Source organism: Eleutherodactylus coqui, chromosome 12 (genome assembly GCF_035609145.1).
Source record: "Eleutherodactylus coqui strain aEleCoq1 chromosome 12, aEleCoq1.hap1, whole genome shotgun sequence".
Taxonomy (NCBI): Eukaryota; Metazoa; Chordata; class Amphibia; order Anura; family Eleutherodactylidae; genus Eleutherodactylus; species Eleutherodactylus coqui.
This window is the reverse complement of record NC_089848.1, coordinates 8,809,783-8,837,084: the sequence shown is the minus strand read 5'-3', so window position 1 is coordinate 8,837,084 and position 27,302 is coordinate 8,809,783. Positions and strand designations below refer to the sequence as shown.

The 27,302-nt window shown below is 37.6% G+C and overlaps 1 protein-coding gene across 1 annotated transcript; it reads left to right on the top strand.

Moving 5' to 3' along the window:
• Positions 1–13,483: 13,483 nt before the first annotated feature.
• On the top strand, positions 13,484–26,982 carry INHBA (inhibin subunit beta A). The gene is made up of 2 exons (XM_066584603.1): positions 13,484–14,124; positions 21,713–26,982. The coding sequence occupies exons 1-2, from the start codon at positions 13,737–13,739 to the stop codon at positions 22,558–22,560; spliced, it is 1,236 nt and encodes a 411-aa protein (XP_066440700.1). The 5' UTR covers positions 13,484–13,736; the 3' UTR covers positions 22,561–26,982.
• Positions 26,983–27,302: the final 320 nt, after the last annotated feature.

Sequence of the window (27,302 nt, the reverse complement as noted above, 5' to 3'; positions counted from 1 at the left end):
TCTTTTTTAGCATATATATTTTTTACTATATTTTTTATTTATTTACTACTTTCTTACAATTTATTAAAATATATTTTTTATAATTTATATCTTACATTTACAATTTTTTGTTATATATATATATATGTATATACTAGCTGATATACCCGGCTTCGCCCGAGTTAATTTGGTGCTGGTATTTATCTGGTGTTCACACGGAAAATCTTATGAAGTCGTGGTTACTTTAGAGATACCGAGGAAAAACATATGTTCACCATTTTGCATAGTTCTCTGCGTTACTCAGGAAACACCACATGGAGGCAACCATGCGACGTTTCTTTTATATAAAATGACATCAGGAAGCGAGAGAATTAGATTACATACGTAAAATTTGGACACTAATTCTTTTGCGCTTAGAATTGAATAATCGAGTTGGGACCTATTAACTTTTCATATTTATGACACAATCAATGCTCGTGCCAAATTTCATGTTTCTATGACATTGGGAAGTGAGAAATTTAGATTATGTACGTAAAATTTGGGCGCTAATTCTTTTGCGCATAGAATTGAATAATGGAGTTGGGACACATTAGCTTTTCCTACTTATGTCATAATCAATGCCCGTGCCAAATTTTAAGTTTCTAAGGCATTGGGAAGTGACAGATTTAGATTATGTACGTAAAATTTCGACGCCAATTCTTTTGCGCTAGAATTGAATAATGGAGTTGGGACCCAATTACTTTTCCTATTTTGGAGATAATCTATGCTCGTGCCAAAATTCATGTTTCTACGATATCAAGAAGTTGGAGAACTTTTGGCGAGTAAGTCAGTCAGTGAGTCAGTGAGTCAGTGAGTGAGTCAGTGAGGGCTTTCAGCTTTATATATATAGACTAGCTGATATACCCGGCTTCGCCCGAGTTAATTTGGTACTGGTGTTTATCTGGTGTTCACACGGAAAAGCTTATGAAGTCGTGGTTACTTTAGAGATACCGAGGAAAAACATATGTTCACCATTTTGCATAGTTCTCTGCGCTACCCAGGAAACACCACGGGGAGGTAACCATGCGACGTTTCCTTTATATAAAATGACATCAGGAAGTGAGAGAATTAGATTACGTACATAAAATTTGGACGCTAATTCTTTTGTGCATAGAATTGAATAATCGAGTTTGGACCCATTAACTTTTCCTATTTATGACATAATCAATGCTCCTGCCAAATTTCCCATTTCTATGACACCGGAAAGTGAAAAAATTACATTCCGCACGTAAAATTTGGACGCTAATTCTTTTGCGCATAGAATTGAATAATCGAGTTGGGACCCATTAGCTTTTCCTACTTATGACATAATCAATGCTCCTGCCAAATTCCCCATTTCTATGACACCGGAAAGTGAAAAAATTACATTCCGTACGTAAAATTTGGACGCTAATTCTTTTGCGCATACAATTGAATAATGGAGTTGGGACCCATTAGCTTTTCCTATTTATGACATAATCAATGCCCGTGACAAATTTCCCGTTTCTATGACACCAGAAAGTGAAAAAATTACATTCCGCACGTAAAATTTCGACGCCAATTATTTTGCGCTAGAATTGAATAATCGAGATGGGACCCATTAGCTTTTCCTATTTATGACATAATCAATGCCTGTGCCAAATTTCATGTTTCCATGACACCGGAAAGTGAAAAAATTACATTCCGCACGTAAAATTTCAACGCCAATTCTTTGTGCATTAACTTGAATAATCGAGTTGGGACCTATTAACTTTTCCTATTTATGACACAATCAATGCTTGTGCCAAATTTCATGTTTCTATCACATTGGGAAGTGAGAGATTTAGATTATGTACGTAAAATTTGGACGCTAATTCTTTTGCGCATAGAATTGAATAATGGAGTTGGGACCCATTAGCTTTTCCTATTTATGACATAATCAATGCTCGGGGCAAATTTCACATTTCTATGACACCGGAAAGTGAAAAAATTACATTCCGCACGTAAAATTTTGACGCCAATTCTTTTGCGCTAGTATTGAATAATCGAGTTGGGACCCATTAGCTTTTCCTATTTATGACATAATCAATGCTCGTGCCAAATTTCCTGTTTCTATGACACCGGAAAGTGAAGAAATTACATTCCGTACGTAAAATTTGGATGCTAATTCTTTTGCGCATAGAATTGAATAATGGAGTTGGGACCCATTAGCTTTTCCTATTTATGACATAATCAATGCTCGTGCCAAATTTCACGTTTCTATGACACCGAAAAGTGAGAAAATTACATTCCGTACGTAAAATTTGGACGCTAATTCTTTTGCGCATAGAACTGAATAATCGAGTTGGGACCCATTAACTTTTCCTATTTACGACATTATCAATGCTCCTGCCAAATTTCGAGTTTCTATGACATTGGGAAGTGAGATAATTAGATTCCGTACGTAAAATTTGGACGCTAATTCTTTTGCGCATGGAATTGAATAATCGAGTTGGGACCCATAAACTTTTCCTATTTATGACATAATCAATGCTCGTGCCAAATTTCACGTTTCTATGACACCGAAAAGTGAGAAAATTACATTCCGTACGTAAAATTTGGACGCTAATTTTTTTGCGCATAGAATTGAATAATCGAGTTGGGACCCATTAGCTTTTCCTATTTATGACATAATCAATGCTCGTGCCAAATTTCGAGTTTCTATGACACTGGGAAGTGAGATAATTAGATTTCGTACGTAAAATTTGGACGCTAATTTTTTTGCGCATGGAATTGAATAATCGAGTTGGGACCCATTAACTTTTCCCATTTATGACATAATCAATGCTCGTGCCAAATTTTAAGTTTCTATGACATTGGGAAGTGTCAGATTTAGATTATGTAAGTAACATTTCGACGCCAATTCTTTTGCGCTAGAATTGAATAATCCAGTTGGGACCCAATTACTTTTCCTATTTTGGAGATAATCTATGCGTGTGCCAAATTTCATGTTTCTACGACATCGGGAAGTTGGAGAACTTTTGGCAAGTCAGTGAGTCAGTCAGTCAGTGAGTCAGTCAGTGAGTCAGTCAGTGAGTCAGTCAGTCAGTCAGTCAGTCAGTGAGTCAGTGAGGGCTTTTGTCTTTATATATATATATATATATATATATATATATATATATATGTATGTTTTACTATATTTTTATATTTGTTATGTATTTACCACCTTGCTTACAATTAAAAAAATATACAAAAGAAATACATATATATATACACACACACATATATACACACACACATATATATATACACACACACATATATATACACACACACATATATACACACACACATATATATATACACACACACATATATATACACACACATTTGATGTATAGTATAGAGATGTATACACTGTGATTTATGGTATCTGGCACTAACACACATTCTGACCAACATAAATAGGAAATTATGAAAATGTGCAAATCTTACCTTTCATCTCTGAGCTCTGCAGCTACAATCAGAGATTCAATCAGACAATTCTCCACACTATAGGAAAAGGGAGGGGAACATTGTCCTCCATCACAGTTATTGGTGTCTGAGTAATGGGGGAGGGAAGAAACTAGGTATGATTGCATAGAGGTCCAGACTTGTAGGCCTGGTGACAACGTTTCATGCTCCATGAAAAGAAAAATGGCTGACAGGAAGCAGCTTCTAACTGTGTCAGAAGCTAAAGGCACAAGGAATGCAGAACCAAAACAGTTAAGCTTGCAAGACAAAGAGTGCACACAGTGGCTGCATATACGGATTCAGAACCTCTGTCACGTTTTAATTTATTGCTGGAAGTATGACCCTATGCGGCAGGAAGGGTTTGGGAGCCATAATGCAAAATAGTCGATAGACGGCATTGGTGGAGTGAGAATATGAGGAGAAATGTGTCATTTTAAATCTAAGGAAAACAAAAAAGCTTGATTAAAATGAAGAATGTGAAAAAGGCTGCATTCACAAAAACTTTAGAGTTTCCATCCCTGAGCTCATTATGGATGGCTGAAAATGGCAGCAAGATGGAAATCTGGATGGCTTCATATACTGCTATCAGTAACACAGAGATCAAAGCTGTAAACGTTGGTCTCCATTTTAGCAAGTTTCCATTTGCTTCCAGCATCTTGGCCTGCAGGACAGCATAGTCAACTATGGTATTCTGTCTGGCCAAATTGCGGCAAACCAATGGCAATTTGCTAGAATTGAGGCCAAACTTTGCAGCTTTGGTCTATGTGTTACTGATAGAAGTTTATGGAGCCATTCAGGGCTCCACCCTATTTTCAGCTATCCAGAGGATGTCCTGGGATAGAACCCCCAAACAAGGTTCCAAACACAGCAAATATAGCCGAAGTAAGATTCAGTCTTTCTCTTTTTGATTATAGTAAATAGTTAAGCAAACTAAACAAGTAGAACACAGTTTCAGGTCACATTTTGCTAAAAGTTGGGTTTGCTCTGAACCTGAACAGAGCTTTTAGCAAATTCTACCCAAATCAGGGTTCTACTGATTCAGTTCTCTCAACACTAGTACTACACACAGGTGTATAACACTGTCTAAGAGCCGTATAAGCCCTTTATAACACTGAGAGGCTTTTATGGTTCTTAGACAGTGTTATACTCAAGTTTTAGAGGTTTTGGTAAACTTCCAGTTCAGTTCAGACTAATTCAGACTGAACTGAACTTTTTCAAGGGTTCAGCAAACCGCTCAAAGCGAACATTTCAAACTTTTGCTCATCCCTACTAGTAAACTTTAGGCATGTAGCACATATCATTTTGAAAATGCTTATAGCAGATTTATATGAAATACATGAACAAGACATATCTATAAACCCAAAACTTGTGTCTCAATTTGAGACTCTATAGAGCACAACAGGCATCGTCTATGGAGGGAGAGACGTGTCTACATTTGTATTATTCAGTTAGCTTTTCTTCACTTCTAGGGCTTACTCTTCACACATCAATAACTTAAATCACTCTTTAAACATGATTTTCATTACTTGTAACATTTGCAATTAGTAGACTACATTATATTTACAGCATCACATGTGACAAATCACTGTAATAACATAAAACAATGCGCCTAAGGGTTTCTCATTCCTGTAGCCGCACCCAACACTAAAAACAGTAGGATGATACTATAAGTTACATTATATGATAGCAGTCCGTCAACCCGTCTTAGATCATTTGGACATTATTCAAGGTCAAACTGGTTGGTATAATGTGCTCTTCAAATTCATTTTAGACCCTTTCAATGTGGTATATATAAGACTGACAATACTAATGGTGGGATCTATATCTGACTCAAACAGCCAACAAAAGCACAATATAATACAGGTTAAACAAATGAATTCAGGCTAAGCATATTTGATTGTGAAACTGGGAAATTTATATGGTTTCCCTGATTAAACCAAGAGAAATCAAAAGTACATAATCCTAATTCTACCCGATCCCATAAATATCTTTGAGTTATAAATTCATAATGAGTCAAAATCACCGCAGTCAAAAGAGGGAGAAAAAGGAATTCTAGTGTGCTAGGACAAAAAACAAGGAACCAAGGTGGAACAGCAACACTAAATGACAACTCTGCCCACTCTGTTGGCCCCACCTATGCTAGTAGTCCCTCCTATGTTGCCTCAGGCCCTAACAGTGGTACATTTCATTTCAAGACTACACCTCTCCTCAGGTGTATAAGAAAGCATACAGCAGATGTGTTAGCTGAATACGCTGTCCTATATAAGGGTAACATATTACAGGTACAGGTTCGTACTCCAATTGCCAAAATAGATCAAAAACTTTTTCCTATGTAGCTACTAGAAGCAATCAAATACTGTAGCAACATCATTGTTTTGAGTCCACTGTATTCATAAAATGAGGAGCACTTAACCCACTCTTCTCTTATGTGTCTGATAGGCTGATCATGTGCATATAGCCTGCTATCAAACACCATGAAGAGGGGAAGGGTTGAAAGGACTCTTGGGAAGGGGGTCCTCTGGAAGGGGTGCCTCTAGAATTAACCATGGGGCTGGCCAATTCAATTTTCCTGAGCACTATTGGGAACCTCTGGAAGAAAGCCTTATCACAGGCCTGTTTTAGTACATATCTCTGCACAGACCACATTTTTGCTTTTTTCAACATTGTTTTAGTAACAGCTAACTTCAACAAAAACACATACTGGTAGAATTTTTCCATAGTTAGGTTCACCGGGTATGGAATATCGTGAGCAGATTATGCAGCAATATGTTAGAAATAAACTACTCCTGTAACACTACTTCTCAGGAACGCACAATCCTTTATGACAGCTCTCTAGACTTCATACTCCAGACCTAAAACTACTTGTGCCACTGACTATGACTTCCATTTTCCCGTGGAGCTTTATCAATTGTGAACCGCCTAGTTTCAAGTCGTACCACCAGGCTTCAAGCTGTACCCCTGTTTCAAGCAGTGCACACACACTGCACAACTGCACCACTTCAATCAAGAACCATGACAGTACCAAGCTTAAAGAAACTGTTACAGAATGAAAAAATGTTTCTAACATTCTCTTAAAGTATCATTAAGACCCTCTTACAGGTCAGCACTCTAATGAATACAGCAAACAAGGAAACCTCTGTATTTTTTATTGCTCCTATTAACCATACAGCACAATATTTTCGGGCCCTTTCGGACAATAGGACTATGGAGTTGCTTCAATGTTGGTAATAATATGCCATTTGTTATGGGATATAATGCATTAGTAATAGCAAAGTTATTATATGTCATTTAAAATCTATTCTCCCCTCCTTGGTCACTCTGGGACATAGCAAGTTATAAGTTCTTCAAACTTTCCACAGTGACTAATAATACCTTGTGAGAATGCTGAGTATGATCATGTACACCGCTAGCAATCAGCCCATTAGTGCAAGGAGTTCACTAATTCTCGTGATGGGAAGGACTGCAGCCCCGTATCACATGCTTCGAGGCGATGTTCATACTTGCATCTAACATGATTAATAATTTCATTGTAAATCATGAATCACATGTTCAGTGAAAACTCTGCATGTCACGTTTAAGCCCAGTGGAGGTGTTTTGTAAGCAGCTGCTTAGTTTACTTCATCTCTCCCAGAATTTAAGCACTCATTATATTTTACTGCACTGGATATAAAAGTTTCTTGAATAGGAAAATGTAATTTTTGGCTTTAAGTTAACAGAAGATTTGTTTTTAAGAAGCAGTTTATATTCACTAAAAATATATGTGGAGTGTAATTAAAAATATAAAAAAGTGTCCTCGATGAATATGGAGGTTTGTGCTTGTGGAATAAAGCTGTTCTTTTTGATAGATAACCTAGCATAACTCACTCTATGTATTGCATCCATCGTGGGAGCCAGGGGCTTGTGTTGTAAAATAAACTTGTAATAAAGAGCTTACTGTTTTCATTAAATGCAATAGTGCTGGAAACACTTTGAGACTGTTATGCCTTACAATGACAATGGGGAACACAAATACACACACATATATGTTCATGGATGTAAATATATACTTTATAAAACTTCAAGAGATGTTTGTCAAGTTATCCCCTATACGCAGGATGAGGGATAACTTGCTGATCTGTGGGAGTCTGACTTCTGGATCCCCCACCAATCCTGAGAATGTGGCTCTCCTGAATGAATGAATGAATGAATGGTGGTCACACATGTGTACCACTGCTCTATTCATTTCACTGGGACCATTGGAAATAGCTAAGTGCTTGCATTCGGCTATATCTGGCAGTCCCATTGAAATTAATGGAATATGCTCTGAAGCCCTGTTCATAGGATTAGTGGGGACTCACAGGATAAGGGATAACTTGCTGATCTGTAGGGGTCAGACCACTGGGACACCCACCAATCCTGAAAACATGGCTCTTGAGTATCCCCGAATAAATGGATGGTCGTCACACATGTGTAGAACTGCTCTATTCATTTCAATGGGACCACTGGAAATAACTGAATTCAAGTGCTTGGCTATCTCCAGTAGTCCCATTGAAATGAATGGAATGTGCGATCACGGTTCCATTCACTCTGGGGTGCTCTGGAGCCCTGTTCTTGGCATTGGTGGGTCTCAGCAGATGGATCCCCACCGATCAGCACGTAATCCCCTATTCAGGTGGATAGGAGAAAACTTGTCTTCATGTTAAAAGTCCTTTAAAGGGGTTATCCGACTTACAAAAAATATTTTCAAATGGGATAAGACAAATATACATTCTGCTCAGTGATTCTCTGCCCAGCAATGTAGCACTACAGCTCTGGCAGTTCCCTACTGATCTCTGTTTACATGTAGGCAGCATTGATATATTGAATCCACAGCACAATCTTCCGATCGAACATTAGCGATTTTTAATTCCGCATCTGAATTTGCAGGAAGCCTGTGGATTTTTGTGCTGAATTTACCGCGGCTTGTTGTGTATCCTGCGGCCTATTCTGTCCCTTGTGAAAGGTCCCTAAAGGCCAGTCATACACAAATAGGCAAGAAAACTGGTCAGTTATAGAAAAACAACCATTATACCCATACAGATAAGGCTACGAAAAGGATTACATTGTCATTTTGATGTCAAAAACCTAAAAGTACCATTGATTCCTATACTTGCATGGAAATGTTATTTCTTGCCTTTTACCTGTCCCCCATGTAAGGGCTTCTTCAGACAACCACATGTCTGTGCGTTTTTGCACCCATAAAATATACGCTCACAATACACAGAGAATAGAATCCATTGATGGTAATGGGTAAGTTCTCATTAATATTTTTGCATTTTGTCTATGTAAGGTGCACAAATGCACAATTCCATGAAAAACAGAATGCCTCTGGACCTCATTGGGCTAAATAGTTTTTTTTAAATCAGAGCGGGGGTGTTTAGCTGTCATGCGATTCCCGGTCTGACCACTAGTCCACAGCTCGCTCTCCTGTGTAGACAGCCTTTCCTATGAAACTTGCTGTGAACTACAGTACAGAATTGTATCAGCATCTATCATATCCTTCCTGGCAGCTCTTGGATCCTGCCCCTACCCACCAAGCTTCACCCTCCTCTTCCCCCTATGTATACACTGCTGCTGAAAATAGCATTTCTGCTCCATCTAAGGCGCTAGGAAAGCAGAAATATATAGTAGGTGAGTCAATATAATGATTAGCAACAGTTCTAAAGCTTCCCTGACTCCCAGTCCCTACATTACCTGTGTGGGCAATCTCCAGTGTATTACTAGGAGATGCAGACTCACCCTGCTCTTCGAGCCTTCTGCTTGCATCACATGACTGGGAGAAACCTATCACAAGTTGGAGGCAGAAGGCTGAAGCGGCATCTCATAGGAACACACTGAACTCCAACGTGGGAGTTGAGGATAAGTTTTATGTCACTGATCTATCACCACTGCCCTTAGATAGGACTGAGAGCCAGAGGCATCATGGGAAATGTAGGCTGCATTTGGGGAAATAGATGTGCATACACAACACACAAGCTGTTCTGGACTTCTGGATTTCTTTTAGGTTCTTCCTCAAAACACTGTTGAATTGACATTGCCAGAAAACCAAGTGGTAGTAGAAGTTATTGTAACATCCATGCACTTCAATGGAGAAGGAATCACAAGTGTGGCATCCTTTCTGTTAAGAACAAGAATTATGAGCCTCTCCTCCTTATGTTCATATACTATTACTGTTTGTGTGGGAAACACAGCAAGTCACTGTATTTTGTGAAGTGATAACCTTAAAGGAGCACTCTGAGCAAACCTTATACATTGTGTTGTGCCTAGTGCATGGCCAGTAGGGGGCATTCAGAGGGCAGCCAAGACTTCCTGTGTCAAGAACAAACCTCATCGGGCCTCAGAATACCAATGTAGTCAGTTCTCTACTACATTACTGCATATACATATTTAAAGTGCCCACTTTACATTTAAGGTAATCGGGAAAGGCAGTGAGCTGGACTACCCAGAGTTGTCCATTCTCTATGTTAATGGAGAGATCCAGTCAAGAAGTAGCAAATGTAATTCTCTAATATCTAAACAGTAAAAGTTCACCAAATGGTTCTCTAATTTATACAATCCCTTTTCAAATTCCAGGTCCCCATGAGGACAGGTAGAAATGAGAGGTATCCCTGCTAGAAGTCTCATAATCAAATCTTTAGGATTATTCACAAAGGGTGTTGGTAACGTTGCCATCTTATATACTGACAACTATGCTGGAAGTAGGCCTATAGTGTATTATACTGTTAAATTGTAGCTTGAGTTGACATTGGCTGAACTTTCCTTCCACATAGCAAAGCACATAGGATTAGCAGTCATAGGATTATCAAATTATCCAGCAGTTTGGTCTACGCAACCAAATAAGACTTCAGGCCTCTAAGTCATCTTCTAATTGTTTGACCAACTGTACTTGTTTTCAAGTTTTATTTTCTTTCCTTGTACAGATCACATGCAAAAGCTATCTATCTATCTCATATCTATCTATTTATCTATCTACACCTAAGTTACTATCTATCTATTTATCTATCTATCTATCTATCTATCTATCTATCTATCTATCTATCTATCTATCTATCTATCTGTCTCCTATCTATCTATCTATCTATCTATCTCCTATCTATCTATCTATATATCTCCTATCTATCTATCTATTTATCTATCTATCTATCTCCTATCTATCTATCTATCTATCTATCTATCTCCTATCTATCTATCTATCTATCTATCTATCTATCTATCTATCTATCTATCTGCTATCTATCTCCTATCTATCTATCTATCTATCTATCTATCTATCTATCTATCTATCTATCTATCTATCTATCTATCTAATATCTATCTGTCTCCTATCTATCTATCTATCTATCTATCTATCTATCTATCTATCTATCTATCTATCTATCTATCTATTTCCTATCTATCTCCTATCTATCTATCTAATATGTATCTATCTAATATCTATCTGTCTCCTATCTATCTATCTATCTATCTATCTATCTATCTATCTATCTATCTATTTCCTATCTATCTATATATTTCCTATCTATCTATCTATCTATCTATCTATCTATCTATCTATCTATCTATCTATCTATCTATCGCCTATCTATCTATCTATCTATCTATCTATCTATCTCATATCTATCTATCTCCTATCTATCTCATATCTATCTATCTATCTATCTATCTATCTATCTATCTATCTATCTATCTATCTCATATCTATCTCCTATCTATCTATCTATCTATCTATCTATCTATCTATCTATCTATCTATCTATCTATCTATCTATGTCATATCTATCTATCTATCTCATATCTATCTATCTATCTATCTATCTATCTATCTACACCTAGGTTACTATCTATCTATCGATCGATCTGTCTCCTATCTATCTATCTATTTCATATCTATCTATCTACATCTAGGTTACTATCTATCTATCTATCTATCTATGTAATATCTATCTATCTATCTATCGATCTATCTATCGATCTATGTAATATCTAGCCATCTATCGATCTGTCTCCTATCTATCTCACCACCGCAGTGCTGTACTTTATCATAAAATAAGTTGAAGACAAACTTTTCAAAGTTTCAAACAGAAATAAAAGTGAAAAATTAAAACCTGACAATTAGATTGTAAGCTCAGCTGGCTCAGGAGGATCTTTATACATTCTTGTAAAACAATCCTCCTGTGGATCCAGTTGTGTTCTAGAACTGCACATACACTTACTCCTTATTCCCATGCCGCTACATGCCTATATACTTCCATTACCCTTTCTAGTAACTGCATACACTCTTTCTGGGCTGAATCTTTGTAATATATGGTGAAGGCAAAAATAAAACTAGCAAGTAATAAAATCAACATTAAGGTACTTGAGAGCTCGGGTTTAAATACCAAGGTAAAATATAAATAGTTGCATATCCTAACATTCACCATCATTCTGAAGGCAGTTTCCTAGGAGAACGAAGACTGCTTGCTGAGTTAAAGACGTATCTAGTTGAACTTTTTCTTCAGTTTCAGCCTCGGCATTGCAACAAGCCATAATTACAGCTCTCTGTTGGGCTGTTTACAGAGAGACATGATATTAATATGCATTATTATAAGCTTTTGGTTACACAGGCGTTTACTATATGATATACCGTACAGACCATATCCACAAGAAGCCAAGTCAGAATATACATCTTGCATGCCTACATCCTTAGGAAATATGAACTTGAAGTTTTGTCATATCAGTCCTATCTCTTCTATGTTTATATAGCTGTAAAATGAAGCTTTCTATCCGAATGGAAACATTTCTTTATTGAAACACATGGGCTATCATTTAGGAAGTATGAATGACATATTGTAAAAAAAAAAAAAAGCAGCAGCCATATCTCCGCAGACGGATTGCAGAATGTATATTTATATGGTTATGTCAATCCATTAATTACAGCGTGCTAAACGTATATCGCTCTCAAGAAGGCTTGAAACAATGAAATCATTATTTCAAATACGTATTATGAACATCTTGTTCCACCAAGAGAATTGTATGTACAGATGCAGCAGAGCTGAGCATGTTGTTTAACACTTCATGTGATATCGCAGTGCTTTATCTGTGGTTTTATATATAACCGCACGTACACTTACAGAATTAGCGTATCCATCATACAATGGTGGTGCTGTAAGTTTTTCGGGACATAAAACTAAACATAAAAAACAGGCAATGGATTGATACAGTGTTGCATCTCCAGATAATACAATGACAAACTCAACTCTGCTACGCATATTTCTTTGCATATATGTACAGAATTGAAAGCAGATGGCAGTGACGTGCAATTATTTAGCATAGCAGTATGCATCAATGCCTCCTACATGTTTGTAATACAGTAGCCTGTGGGAATAAAGTGAAGACAGCCCTTTAGTCACTGGAATGATATTGAATCAGTTGTGCAGGAAAACCCTATGCTTTCTGCTTGTGATTGCTCATAAGACAGTGAAATAACAGACAGCAGCTGTGTCATAGTATATTTCGTAATTCTTCATCATCAGCTGAAGTATACATTATTGTCTATACACCTAGGTTACCTCTCTCCCACCCCCACCCCCTCCTCTCCTCCCAGCAGCGGCGGGATGGTAGGAATGACTGCCAGAGCTATTTGTGCTAAGTTACTTATTTTCCTCTTCAAAAGTCATAAATGGTCTGAACTAAGATACCTGTGAAGAACAGCGTGCGAAAACCTGCACATGGCTATAGAAGAACATACAGTCTATGGAACATGGGGAGCTTCAGACAATAATATGGCTAATATGATGAAAAAAAAAGAGAGCAGATTCCGAAACTCCGGAGACTAAAAGAAAAAAAAAAAGAAAAGATAAAAGAGAAGGGCGGTGAAAACATTAACATTGGTGTGTATAGCTTGGAGCACCAGAGCAGAGCTTGAAAATGTTCCTCCCCTTCCTTACTCATAGACCAAACTCCCACCCTCTCATTCACTTAGTTGAGGCCAATCGTCCTCTCTGTCTGTCTCTTTTTCACTCTCTCTCTCACTCTGAGACAGAAGTCAGAGCTTTTCCTCACTGACAGCCTCAAGTACTCACAGCACTTACTGAAGCCTGAGAGAGACACAGCAAACCAAAACTACACTGAAAAACTTTTTCTGTTTTGCTTCAGATCTTTTTTATTAGAGGAAAAAAAAAAAGTTCATCTAGTTTTTAAAGGGATAAGCCTTTTTTTAACGCAGCAAATAGAGAAGAAAAAAAAGCAAGCCTATAAAACTTGGTGTCAGGATGTCTGTGCATTTGCTGAACGGATTTCTGCTGGTACTTTGCTGGATTATGGTGAGGTGTACGCCAACTCCAGGATCTGAGGGACACAGTTCAGTCACTGACTGTCCATCATGCTCACTCTCTAAGTTTCACAAGGATGCACCCAGTTCTCAAACTGACATGGTCGAGGCAGTGAAGAAGCACATTTTAAATATGCTGCACTTGAGGGACAGACCCAACATCACTCAGCCAGTGCCTAAGGCAGCGCTTTTAAATGCTATCAAGAAAGTTCATGTGGGGAAAGTTGGAGATGATGGCCAAGTGCAAATAGATGATGTTATTGCACGGAGAGCAGAAATGAATGAAATCTTGGAGCAAACTTCAGAAATCATCACCTTTGCTGAAGCAGGTGAGTGCGGCCGTCACATTTCAGACTGAAAAAGTAAAGTAACAGTTTAAAAGGTCCCATAAACAGCAACGCGCAGGGGTAGAAATGCCCAAATAATGTCTTTTCTGTGATTTAACCTTGGCTGTACCCTGCTTGTTTACATTTCCTATATTCACCTAGAATAAGCTATCTCTGAAAATCTTTAACAGACTACAAGTGTTTGAGAGGGGGAGGGTATGGGTATTCTGCAAAACTTCATGAGAACCTCTGGCTAAAGAGTGCTAAATATGATTTCAGCCCTTAGGGCATGTTTTCATCCTAGCAATGAAATCAACTGGCAGGATACAAACAAGTAGCAATGTTGTAAAATACAATGTTGCAAAAAACAATGTTGCATAATAAAAAGTGTCTATGTTATTTCTGGGTTAATCTAAGGCAAGATGAGCAGCAGGAAGATGAAATGCCAGGAGAATATCAACACTGAGGGTAACTGAATGCCTCTGGTGTCAGTCTAGAATGCACAGCTGCTATTCCAGGTAGCAGAGCGGAGAGGGCTGTTGCACTTGCAGAACTCACAGCTGTAAAACTAGGCAAGGAGATGACTTTAACTGCTGTATATATTCCCCTCCTAAAGTAGGAGTTATACTATCCCACTGAGGAGTCATCTTAAAGTGCTCCATCATCTGCAGACCGATAGCTCACCTTACAGCGCCGCAGAATCTTCTATAATAGCCATCACAAAAGAAACTTTCTGCACTCCTTTCCAAGGAGTCTATGCAAGATCCCAAGTCTGGAGTGTACTATGACATGAGTCTTCTCTCCTATTCATAAGCATAAAAAGTTCAGCATAGGAGGTGTAGAAAATTGGTTGCTGGGGATATTCAAGGCAGAAGCTGCAAACCTCAGGCTGGCCACACTTTTAAAGCAACAGGCTACTAAAAACATTTTTTTATCATGAATGTTACAAGAATGTCATTGTTTAGCGCAGAGCATGGTAGGCATGGTATGTGCGGGAACTAGAAGCATTTTTTGTTTTAAGCAATATAAACAATTAAGACGGCACTCAGAGTTTCCAGTCTTAAAAAACCTGTTGACTCAGATGTTCTGTCTGCAGAAAAGCTGTGCAGTTGTGTGCATGCTTTCAGATCAGACATTCCTGCCAGCTTTTTGCTGCTTCTGAGTACACAATGAAGTATTGCGTACTAGCTCGCTGTCAATGAGACTGTGTTATCAAGCTTGAAAGTTACCAGTCAAGCTTCATATGGCTTAGTGAATAAATGCAATTCACATCTGTGGAGTAGGGACCCACTGGAATGCTTCTTCAAGGCTATTTATAAGGAGAAGCCTTAGAATACAATTAACATGCATGTTGACTTTTTAGGTTACCCAGCGAGTAGCATGTTTTTTTGGCGTAATACATATTCTCCCTACACAAGATAAATGTAAGGATAAGCCTTCTGGCTTTAATGCGTTGAAGCCAATACTCATGATCGGATGCCAATATGTTGTGCAAATGTTATTTTCTGCAAGCATTAGGCTATTTATTATGTAATGTATTAAGCGGTTGCTATGCAGGGAATAGCTGGCAAGAAACTTTATCATATATAGACTCATTAATATCTGCGGAAGCAATTATTACGCAACCGAGCCTTTTAAAACGTTTTAGCTATACGTTTAGATATAATATGGGCTACATAAGGGTCCCGACTGATGTTGTCATATCAATTAAAATCCTGCTGTGACTAGAGCGCAGCTGGTCCATGATGTCAGTCTTTCAAGAAGTTCCTTTGCTTTCATTGGACTCCCTGAAACCTCACAACAACCTTGTAAATTAAATGATCTAATCTGGTTGGCTTGCAACAGCCCAAAGCATTCTTCGAAATAGGTGGTTGCTGGATTACACTGCAAGCAACCCTATTTTTGGGGTGTGTTTTGACTAAAGGGGGCCTTAGATGGAGACTTCCTAGTTTAGAACAGGTGAATTTACCAACGGGGATAGGTAGGTGAGCTGTCATCAGCCATGGGTAACAGTTCTAAGAAGGAGTTTAGAGTATATTTTGCTATCTCATTGTTGCCTAATAAGTTAGAGAAGAGTTTGCAGTATGAAAAAGCAGCCTGAGATGCTTATTATCCAATAGAGTACTATCTCCAATACTCTTAGGCTATCGTGTACCAGTAGGAGTCCATCACAAACTCTAGGATAGTATTGTAGCCAGACAAGTTTCTCTGAAACTAATGTCCAACAAACTAGCATTTCTTGCATGCTAACGTGCTTGCTTATCATTCCCTCCATTGTAAGCTGGCCCTTTAACTGCTCACGCTAGTACCCATATATACCATATATCATTACAAAGGCCGTCTATCAACAGCTAATGAGAAGCAAGAAATACTAACTATGTAACAGATGTCTGCTGACAGAAAGGAGGCCAGTGATAATATTTACTTGCAATTAATCACATGCAGTAATAGAAATCTACCTTTTATGGCAAACATACATATCCAGCATTATGTTCCAAAAAACATATCTGCATGGGTTTTTCTTTTTTTTTTCCACAACATTCTTTATTGTTACACTGCATTGCCTTGATTTGTTCTGTAATATCACTTTTTGATATTTTGCAAATAGTTAAATACCAGCAATAATGTGTCCAGTAGAACTTGCAATCCTGTAAAACAGTAGCTTCATTTCAATGGCCACTAGAGGGCACTGGCTACTGCAGTCTGCATTCCGCCAGCTACTTCTTCTACCTAATTACTTCTCATGCAGAGCTCCAGCAGTAAAGTCTCATTGGATAACTGCTGTCCTATCCACTGGTAAGGGCTATTATATAAAAGCAACATCTTGACTACCTTTCTATGGAAAAGAAAAAGAGCAGGCACCATAGAGAGATGTTAAGTCAAATAAAGAATATATATGATTGCACACAAGAAATCACAAACAATGTAGCTTTTCTCTGCTGCACATTACGAGTACACAGGCATGATTTAATATATCTACGAGCTGACGTACTCATGATTTAGAACTCTATTCTACACGAGGACAAAAGGAGATTAGGTAGTTTTCTGCCTGTGATTTTCTCATTGACTGCAATTGCAATTAATAGGAAACAACGGTCGGATATCTTCTTTTCCGTATAATAAGGCCTTCAGTCACATTCATCTTGGTGGATTTGAATCTTTCTGCAATCATTTACATCATATTGACAAAAGGGCAAACAAGGGCAATATTTCAATAGGAGTTAGCTCCGAGAGGGTAGCATTTATCAGAAGCTTCACAACTGTTTGGCTTAAGCAAGTGACAGAAGAGAGAAAAGTCAAAAGGAGTTATTCTCTTTTGATGGGAACATCGTGCGAAGCTTTTCTCATTTTGGGAATGAGTTTACTGATCTGGAACAAGTTTACGATGAAAACTACCAACTTTTTTATCGATGGCATCTTCCTTTCTAAGAATACAATTCCAATATTGATGACGCGGTTCTGAGGACACGAATACATATAGCTACCGACAGGCATGTGGATGTTGCCAATATGACAGCAGCCAAAATGCTAAAAGTATTATAGTCCATAAAGGAAAGGTATTGGTGGCTCAACGTCAAATGAACCATCGGAGAAGTAGATGGCCACCAAGCTGTTTTGGCAACCATATAAGCACCACCGCAGCGGCTCCCATTCTTGTAGTATTATCAAACTGTGTGTTCAACAGAATCTTATTTAACAGGAAATCAAACTGCAGTGTTTGTTTATTTCTGGATAATTTAACTGTTGGTATGTTTATCAGCCAGGCGGCTGCATCTCATGCCAAGATGTCTCTTTACAGAAGTTAAGGCATACACAGTAAGTTGTACAAATACTCTGCTTGTAATATCACACTCCAAAAGACTCACTCATGATATGCCAATGTTTCTAACAAGGTTCTCTTATAGTGCTACTGTTAGCAAGGCTTTATTTAGTTTGCCTATTATTTTACATACCGTACATCATTCCCCCCCCCCCCCTTTATAAGTAGAACTTCTATTCAACTTGTGTTGATTCAAGAGACTTTGGCTGGTTTTATGAATATTTGATCCTCCTACACAAAGTAAGCCTCTAATTTATGAAATGTGTGCCTTGTCGTAGAAGTGTGAAAAGCAGAGTAACTTTTAAGATTACAACCTCCTCCTACAAGTAATAATATCAGAACTTGAAAAGATAACCCTACATAACTAGAAGGGATTTAGTGTTTTCATAGCGTTATCTTTTACCGTGTTGAACTGGGTCTGCAAAAGCTGATCTTAGGGAACCCAGGACAGGATGTTATTTACATGCTTGTATATAGTCTTTATAAACCAGTTACATAAGACGTGTCCCTAGAGAGCAATGCATGGATCCTGACTGCTTGCATGCATAGGCCCGCATGTAAATGAAATGTCACAGTATAAGATAGATGAGGAAGACTGTGTCCACTTATGTTTATGCAGTTCCGAAAGGCTGGACTATAGAAGCTGGTGAATAACTCATTTAAATCAGCCTGCGATCATTAGAATGATACTTTATTAAAAAGTAGTGCTCTTCCAATCTCACCATACACCCATATAAGGCTGTTGCTTACAAAGTAGACTTTATCCATATACCTGTAAGACAGACTGAAGAAGACATTGCAGTTCTGCCAGAATGGTTAACGCCTTCCAGACGCTATATAAGAAATATTTTGCGGAGTTGGCCATTTAGACTTTCAAAAACACCATCATGTAACATTAATATAGAATGAATCTGCACAATCTTATACCTATCTGTAATTAGGTCCCCAGCTTATAAAATCTATCAACATAATCATTCAGTTCAGTGATTAAACTTCCAACTTAGTGCTACATAGACCACTTATGAACACAGCAAAACATGCATCTACCCTTTAAGGCCGGGTTTCCATGTATCCTACCCTATATCTTTTTTTCCCTTCCGACATTGTAGTGAAAACTGATACCACAACTGATCCCATAATGTTCTATGGGATCATCCATGGCATCAGCGCATCATTATTTATGCTGGATGCCTTTCTACAATGCAGTGTTTTTATACTCAGCTATGGACATTGGACCAGTATTCAAAGTACACCAAAATGACACTAGCCAGGCACAGCTATTATGTAGGATCGGTCGGGGTCCATTGTCTCGGATCACCACTGATCGCTATAATAGAGGGACCCTATGTGCTCCACTGTGCCATAAAGTTTCCTTAAAGTTCATTAAATTGATATTACTTTGTGATATGTAAATCCCAAAGTTGAAAGCGAAGGGAATGTAGAGCTTGATGGACCCTTTGATAATGTCTTCTGACATGTCTGTACTATGTAACACCAGCCTCAACGGTGTCAGAGGAGGGATAAAAGAGGAGATGCATTTTACATTGTAATCTTTCTGCATGCAGTATTAGAGATCTGGCTTGAAACTAATAGTGAAACTAAGATTGATTCTAATCTCCTCTGGTCTCATTAATAGACATGTTCTGCTATCTTAAGATGACACCTTTATGTTAAAAATAGGTGTCATGAACATATAGACTTTGAAATGCTTAAGAATCCTGAAAGTAGGAAGAGACTTTGATTTTCTGTCCTTCAGTTATCAGTATGTAACACGTTGTAGCAGACTGAAACATTAACAATTCTTCCTCTGCTGCAGGAACAAACTCCAAAACTATAAAACACTTTACTAACTAGTCATCACCCAAGCGGCTTACATCACGAAGCGAAGGAATGGCAGTGACCATCTGTGAGATTCTGATCGATTTTTTTTTTTTTGGACAAGTAAAAATCGTTTAATGTCTCTTAAGCTGTCACCTTCCCCTAATAAAGTAATACTTGTTATAATAAGAAACACTTCATTTGCTCATGATCAAATAACCCAGCAGAACCTATTACTCATTTCAACCTCTGCCAAGAACATGGAGTCTTTATCAAGGGAACGCCCCCACATCATGATGTTCACGATCAGAACCATTATGCCAACAAGTATATGCATAGGAGAAAACATCCCAAAATATGCTGTTCTCTGATTATATCCATTCCTCAGCACATCTACCACCAGACTGCTATAATTAACATGCACACAGCATGTTAAATTAGAAACAAAGCTGTCAATGACAAAGCTTTCTATAAAAGCTTTACAAGGTCTGCTTATGCAAGACTGATCCTCAGGTAAATAGATGTGCCCAGGAAACAGGGAGCGTTAACTCGATAAGATACAAATGTTGCAGAGCTGACACTACTGTCACAAGAGTTAACTTGGAAAGCCTACTTATAGTCCTATAGGAAAACCGCAAGTGGTGCTATTGACTATATCTGTAGTATCTGTATCGGTAGCTCTGATTTCTGCTTTATTATATACATTATATTATATATACACCTGTTAGACCTCTATCTAGTGTATATTAGATGTTTAGAAGGTGCTGTGATAGGTACGGCCACTAAGGACAGCTTCACATGGATGCACTTGCGCACATGTTTGCTCACGTAAATATTGTGCACAGACAAAAGAGCCCTTTTATTTCGATGGGATCGTCCTCATTTACTTTTTTGCGCACACATTTCTCACTTAGGCCCCAAAAAAATGACATGCTCTATCTTTCTGCATATTTGCGCACCAAATGGTGCCATAAAAGTTTCTGAGGAGTAAGGGAGGCAGGAGTATCTGTGCATACGCTCATCTGAAGCTACCATTGTAATGCTTCGTAATCTCATGTGAATGTCATGTGTTCAGCTTCGGTTCATGAGGTTCAGGTTGTACAATATACACATTTGCACATCCTAATTCTCATTCATGATATGAACAAGAATAGGACATGCGATGAATTGCTCCATGTGAAAAAATGGCAGTGTGATAGCCTTACAGGCTATAATGGGTCTGCGTGCCGTCTATGAATTAATACGGACAGCACACGGACCCAAATACGCTGGAGCATAAGAGCCTAAGAGCACTTGTCTATGTCCTTTTAGTTTTGTGTCATGCTGAAAGCAATTGAAATAATCCCGAATATATCATAGAGATAGTGCTTCTTAGTAATCAGGAGGTCGATGACATATTCCCATTTGGAGTTAATCATTTGCATGATGTGTATCCTGTAGTGTGACATGGAATTTGCTTTAGAGACTACTTATAAGGCCATTAAATAATTTGTTTCTTGGTTCTGCTATGGAAAGTTGGGTAAAGCTTGTGAAAGAATTGAACAATCTCTTAAAAACCCACAGGACATGGCACGCTGCACTATATTCTCTGTGAAATATATACATTGTATTATATATGGGATGACATGGTGGTGACAGTTAACCCTCTCCAATCCACTGTCTGACCTCTGAAGACATTATGGTTTAAGGCTGTACAGATCTGATGTTGGAAGACGCCCATCGGGGTTCTCTTACTGTATATTGCCAGCCTCTCTGCTGTCGGAGCCTATCCAACGTGTCACCTCATGCAGTACTGGCTTTAGCCAGCAGATAGCGCCGTTGTATAATGGCAGAAAAACAGTAAGGCCCTAGGAAAACCAGGATAGAAATTGGATTGGAAAGGGTTAATACAAAATGACTGAAAGGGAAATGTCTAAAATAATATTTAATTTTCTTGTTGCTTTTAATCTGCAGGGCCCTCAAAGAAAATTCTTCATTTTGAAATTTCCAAAGAAGGCAGTGATCTATTGATAATCAGGGAAGCTGAACTTTGGCTTTTCCTTAAGCTATCTAAAGCCAATCGAAGTCGGGCTAGACTAACAATTCGACTGTACCAGCAGCAACGAGGGCCAAAGGAGCACAGAGGATATGATGGAAACAAGAATGAAGTGCTGATTGCTGAAAAAATGGTGGACACAAAGAAAAGTGGCTGGCATACATTCCCCGTATCTGGGAGCATTCAGCGCCTACTGAATCATGGCAAATCATCGATGGATATTAGAGTAGCCTGTGACCAATGCCAAGAATCTGGAGCAACCCCTGTCTTACTTGGCAAACGTAAGAGAAAAGATGATGAGGACAAAGAAGCAAAGGCAACCTTAGGTGAAGAAGAAAAAGAGCAGTCGCATAGACCTTTCCTAATGATTGTGGCTCAACAGACTGATGAACACCCTCACCGAAGGAGGAAACGTGGCTTAGAATGTGATGGTAAAGTAAGCAACTGCTGTAAAAAACACTTTTATGTAAGTTTCAAGGACATAGGTTGGAGCGACTGGATCATAGCACCTCCTGGCTACCATGCCAATTACTGCGAGGGGGATTGCCCTAACCACATTGCTGGGACATCTGGGGCTTCTCTGTCATTTCATTCCACAGTTATTAACCAGTATCGGGTTAAAGGCCAAAGTCCCTTCAACAGTATCAAATCTTGTTGTGTTCCCTCCAAGTTGAGAGCTATGTCCATGCTATATTATGACGATGGACAAAACATTATTAAAAAAGATATCCAGAACATGATTGTGGAGGAGTGTGGTTGCTCATAAAAAAAGATAAAAAGCGCAGAAACAGAATCCGTTATCTAACACACTAATCAAAAAGACGACAATGACTTGCAGCTGAGCAATGATCAATGGAAGAAGAAATCAATTACAAAGGAAGTGCAAGTTCTCCACCTGCAGCAACCAATCCATGAAAAGGAACATTTCCAGCTCTTGTAACCAGGAGTGTGACTAGCAGACCTACAGGCACAAGAATACATCTGTATATCTATAGATACATCACATTCACTGTTTCTTTAAATGTGTTTGCATTTACATGAGTTTGTATACATAGTTATACGGAGCTCCAGACCACCTTCTTAAGACTCGAAACGTTTTCTAGATTGCGCAGGAGACTGAACTTCTTCCTCTGCACTATTACTGCAAAAAAAATTGAAAGCATACAAAGTAAAATTTCGCTAAGGTGCTTACGATCTTAGAACTATGCAACTTATGGGGTTTGAAAACTGTTTACCCAGAACAAAGAAAAGAGAGACTTTTCAGTGGAAGTAACATGTTTAATATTTTTGTTCTTTCATGAGAGATACTTGAAAGGAACATGTTGGTTCAGATACTGGAACCAAACATTTCTATATTTTGTAAAAAAAAAAAAAAAATGTTTCTTTTTTATTTGCACTATGACAGTATTTGACCTGTTTAATATCCTTATTTAACAAGTATTTTCAAGAGAGGTTTTAAGAGCTGCACTTAACATGAGCTATATCAGAAATGCTACAGCACACATCAAAATAGATATTTTTATGACTATTTTCAATATTTTTTCTACCTTTAATGAGACACTTACACCAAAGACGCGTGTGAAGATATAAGTCTGCCGGTGGTTAATAATCACTGAGCATATGGGAGGAAAGAATTTAAAGAATTGAGTGTAAAAGAAAATGTATCAAAGCCAAAATTGTATATTTTATTTCCATTCATTTATGGGTAATTGTGCTGCCATTAGGCGGCTTGTATTTCCTTTAGAAAACGGCACTTCAGCAATTTTATCTCTATAGCCTATTTTTCTGTATTTTCTTTGCCGGTTACCATTCTGCTAATTGGTAAATCATAATCCAAGACTTTCTTTGGGTCATGAAATAGATTACCTACATAAATTAGCAATGTTATGAAAGTAATGCAAGCTTCATACTGTGCGGCATCCAATTTATTAGCACTATTCAAAACCAAGCTGACTGTTTGTTAGCGCCTACAGTGGCTTCCGGAGATGAGTTCAAATTGAGCAACATAGTAGAAACTCAAGCCAACAGTTGATGTCGATAAGAGAACATATCATGGCCGCATTCTAAATTATGACCAATTTATGTCTAAATTTGTATTCGCGTTCATGTATTTTTTTGGAAAAATACATGTTTTTATTTTCTAATTTCTTCACAGTATTTCGCTTGCATCTTAAGGCAATCTATGTAGTTGCTTTTTTACTGACAGATTTCAAACTTATTTTGCATAAAAGAGGGACAAAAATAGAAAAGAATAAAAATGTACGTAAGAGTAGAGTGTAAGCGTTTTACACTGCTGTATATATAAGTCATTTTCAAGCGGGAAAGTTGTAAAAACAAAACACTTACTAGTTAATTGCTTTAATAAAATTTACTTTTATTCTCTCATCACATTGCTAGTTAACCCGGAGGGTCCTTTACACCCTCACTAGGGTATGTTGGTATTCGTTTTTCAGTTTACATTGAAGCCATAATAACTACAAAAAAATGGGCCTACAATACAGAACATTCCCTTAAAGCTAAAGATACTTTATAGATGTCAAGCCTAATGATGTTTTTGATTCAGTAATATGTATATGGTGTTTTATGCCTCATTATGAGGAAGCCTAGTTTTCAAACACTACATAAATTCCAAACTTTTCAACACTGACCAAATCAGTACCTTGTTGACCTTGACACTTGGTCGTTGGTTATCCTTGGTGTTACTCGTAATCTACAATATTCACTTTTTGTTTGTCTATAATGCTTTGGAGAAAAAATTGGAAAAAAGTAACTTTCCCTAAACAATTATATTTTCAAAAATGAATGTCACACTTAATGTTTAAAGACTAGTTAAAATGTAACAGAATATCTACTGATATTGTATGCCAATTGCTCATCCTAACTGGTTTCCCAGTGATCTTCTTAAAGGTCATTACTAGAGATGAGCGAGTACCAAAATGGCCGGGTGCTCGTTATTCGATTCAAGCTTTTCGTAATATTCGGGAGCTCTATTCGAGTAACAAACCCCATCGAAGTCAATGGGAGACTCAAGCATTTTTGTATTGGACATGCCGTCACAGCAGGAAGTGGTAATGCGGGGAGGGGTCGAACACGGGGTGGTACTTGCTTGAGTAACGAGCACCAACGAGCATGTTCGCTCAACTCTAGTCATTACATTCTAACTTTGTACTGTATTCTATAGAGGTCAATGTCTTTTTTCATTAGTTTACCATTACACTGTAGAGTACATAGTCATGTACACATATAGCTATTGAATTCCCCTAAAGTTAAACCCGCAACTTGCCAGTATGACATTAGCAGATACATAATAACCACTTTTTCTATGCCTTATATTTTTACCAAGAGCTATTCTAAATTGTGGTCATAAAAATGGTAGGGTATGAGAAATTAGATGAAATTAAAACATTGCTTTAATGAGATTTTAATTTCCGTTAGCCACTATGAAGACAATATTATAAGAATGAGTTGTTACATGACTTTAAATTAAAAAAAAAAAGTGAAATACAACAATGACATCCGAGCGAGGCAAATGAAGGTCAGATTAGGAGGGAAATTATAATGAGACACAGGAGACCATTATATATCCTCTGACTCATGAAAAAAGATCCAGATCTGTTCCACAGTATATAGTGTCTTTCTATAATTTACAATGAAAGAATAGGAAATAGAAAATCTGCATGACAAGATGAGAGCAAAATAGGATGGTAATCAAGACTGACCACCGCTAAATAGCATAGAGGGCAATTTAGTTTAATGAAATCTGCATGTCCGCAAATGGCAATAGAAATTGCTACCATATTCAAACATTTTGCCGGCTAGAGTACATTGTAGACAGCTCTCTTCTTAGGTAGCTGTGGACAAAAAAAAACTACTTAATGGTAAATGTTACCAGATTTTTTTGATCTGAAGGCATGATTCCATTTTAAGTATCCAGAAATGATCGTTTCATTATTTAACATTTTTGTGGGGAAAAAAAAAACATTTCTTATGTCAATTTGTGGTTTCTTAAAATGCTTTTTTAAAATTAGTTTTTTTTAGCCACCACCTTGCTTTCTTTTTATTTTGTAATTTTCCATTTTAGCCAGTCAATACATTTGTGAATGACTCTTGTTTTTTTTTAGAGAAAGATTAGAATTCCATCTCTATTTCTAATAGCCCATTGAAATAACGATACTATCATCTTGTGTTATTTTATTATACCCAGTTTTACTCTTTAAGTCTAATTCAAGGAATTTGCAATTGGGAAGTTCTTCAACATACACCAGGGTCTGCAAAAAAAAAAAAGCTAATTAAATAAAAAATAAATACATCCAGGGCCGGCAACATTACATCATACCAAGGTGTATTTTCACTCCTTGGTATTAACAATCAAATTCTATAAATAAAGGCAGTTCCCCGTTAAGCACACCTAAACAATAGTTAAAAAAAAAAAATTTAAAAATGTCAACTTACAGAAAGGTAATTTATTCTTTAACGTTGCTCTATCGAATCATTTATTTATTTTGTAAAATAAACAACAACAACAACATGGTAATTCCATCAACTATCCCTTCTTCATATTTTAGCTATATCGACCAATCATTCTCAGAAATCTTTTCTTTGCATTCCACTTTCATCTTCGTTAATTGCTTTAACCTATGTTCATTCTGCTATATGTAATTAAAGTTGTTAATTTATATGAGAATATTTTCAACTATGTCAATGGTTTCTTAATATTTATTGTGTAAAAGGACTGGTATTTTTTTTATTTACGGTTTGTTGAAAGAGATGTTTGCATTTGTTTATAGTAGATATTATTTATTTGGACAGCATTCCGCTCGGTATGATTTACATATGGACGGTATGCTAGCTGTACAATTTAGTGGAAAATACTCAACAGCTCCTTGTAGACTTTAGGATTTATGATTTTTTTTTAAATATCTGTTCGGATAGTTTTTACCATCCTTTTTAAAAACTTTTTTCCAAGGTCCACCATGCACACAGGTTGCCTTAGTGAAAGCGGTTGTTAAAAAGGATGCTAGAAAAAAAACTATGGAGTACTCCTATAATGAGGTCATTTTTTTTAATGTACACGCAAGATGTTTGGGTCAGATATGGTTTTATCTTGATCTGTTGTACTCTTGCCCTTTGAACAACAGCAAAATGAAACTACTTAAGCGAACTAAATAAAGGGAGTTTACTGAGACAATTGCGTTTGTCACTGTGTGTTTTTGTTATGCCGGGGTCTTCATGGGATGGGATAAAATGGAAGGGAAATGCTATGAATAAATCTATTGAGCTATTTCAATATTGTTCTTTTGGGAGGGAAAATCCCTCTAAAAGATAATTAGTTCTTCATAGGCCTAAGGCCCAATGTCCACGGGTGGGTCGCATTCCGTACAGGAAAGCCTGCACGGAATCCAGCCCTGCCCACAGCCAGTGATCCCTATTGTTTTCCCTGGCAATGCCGTCTGTGTGGATCCCTTCACTTCTGGGTTTGCTGGGTCCTCACGGCTCACTGACGGACAT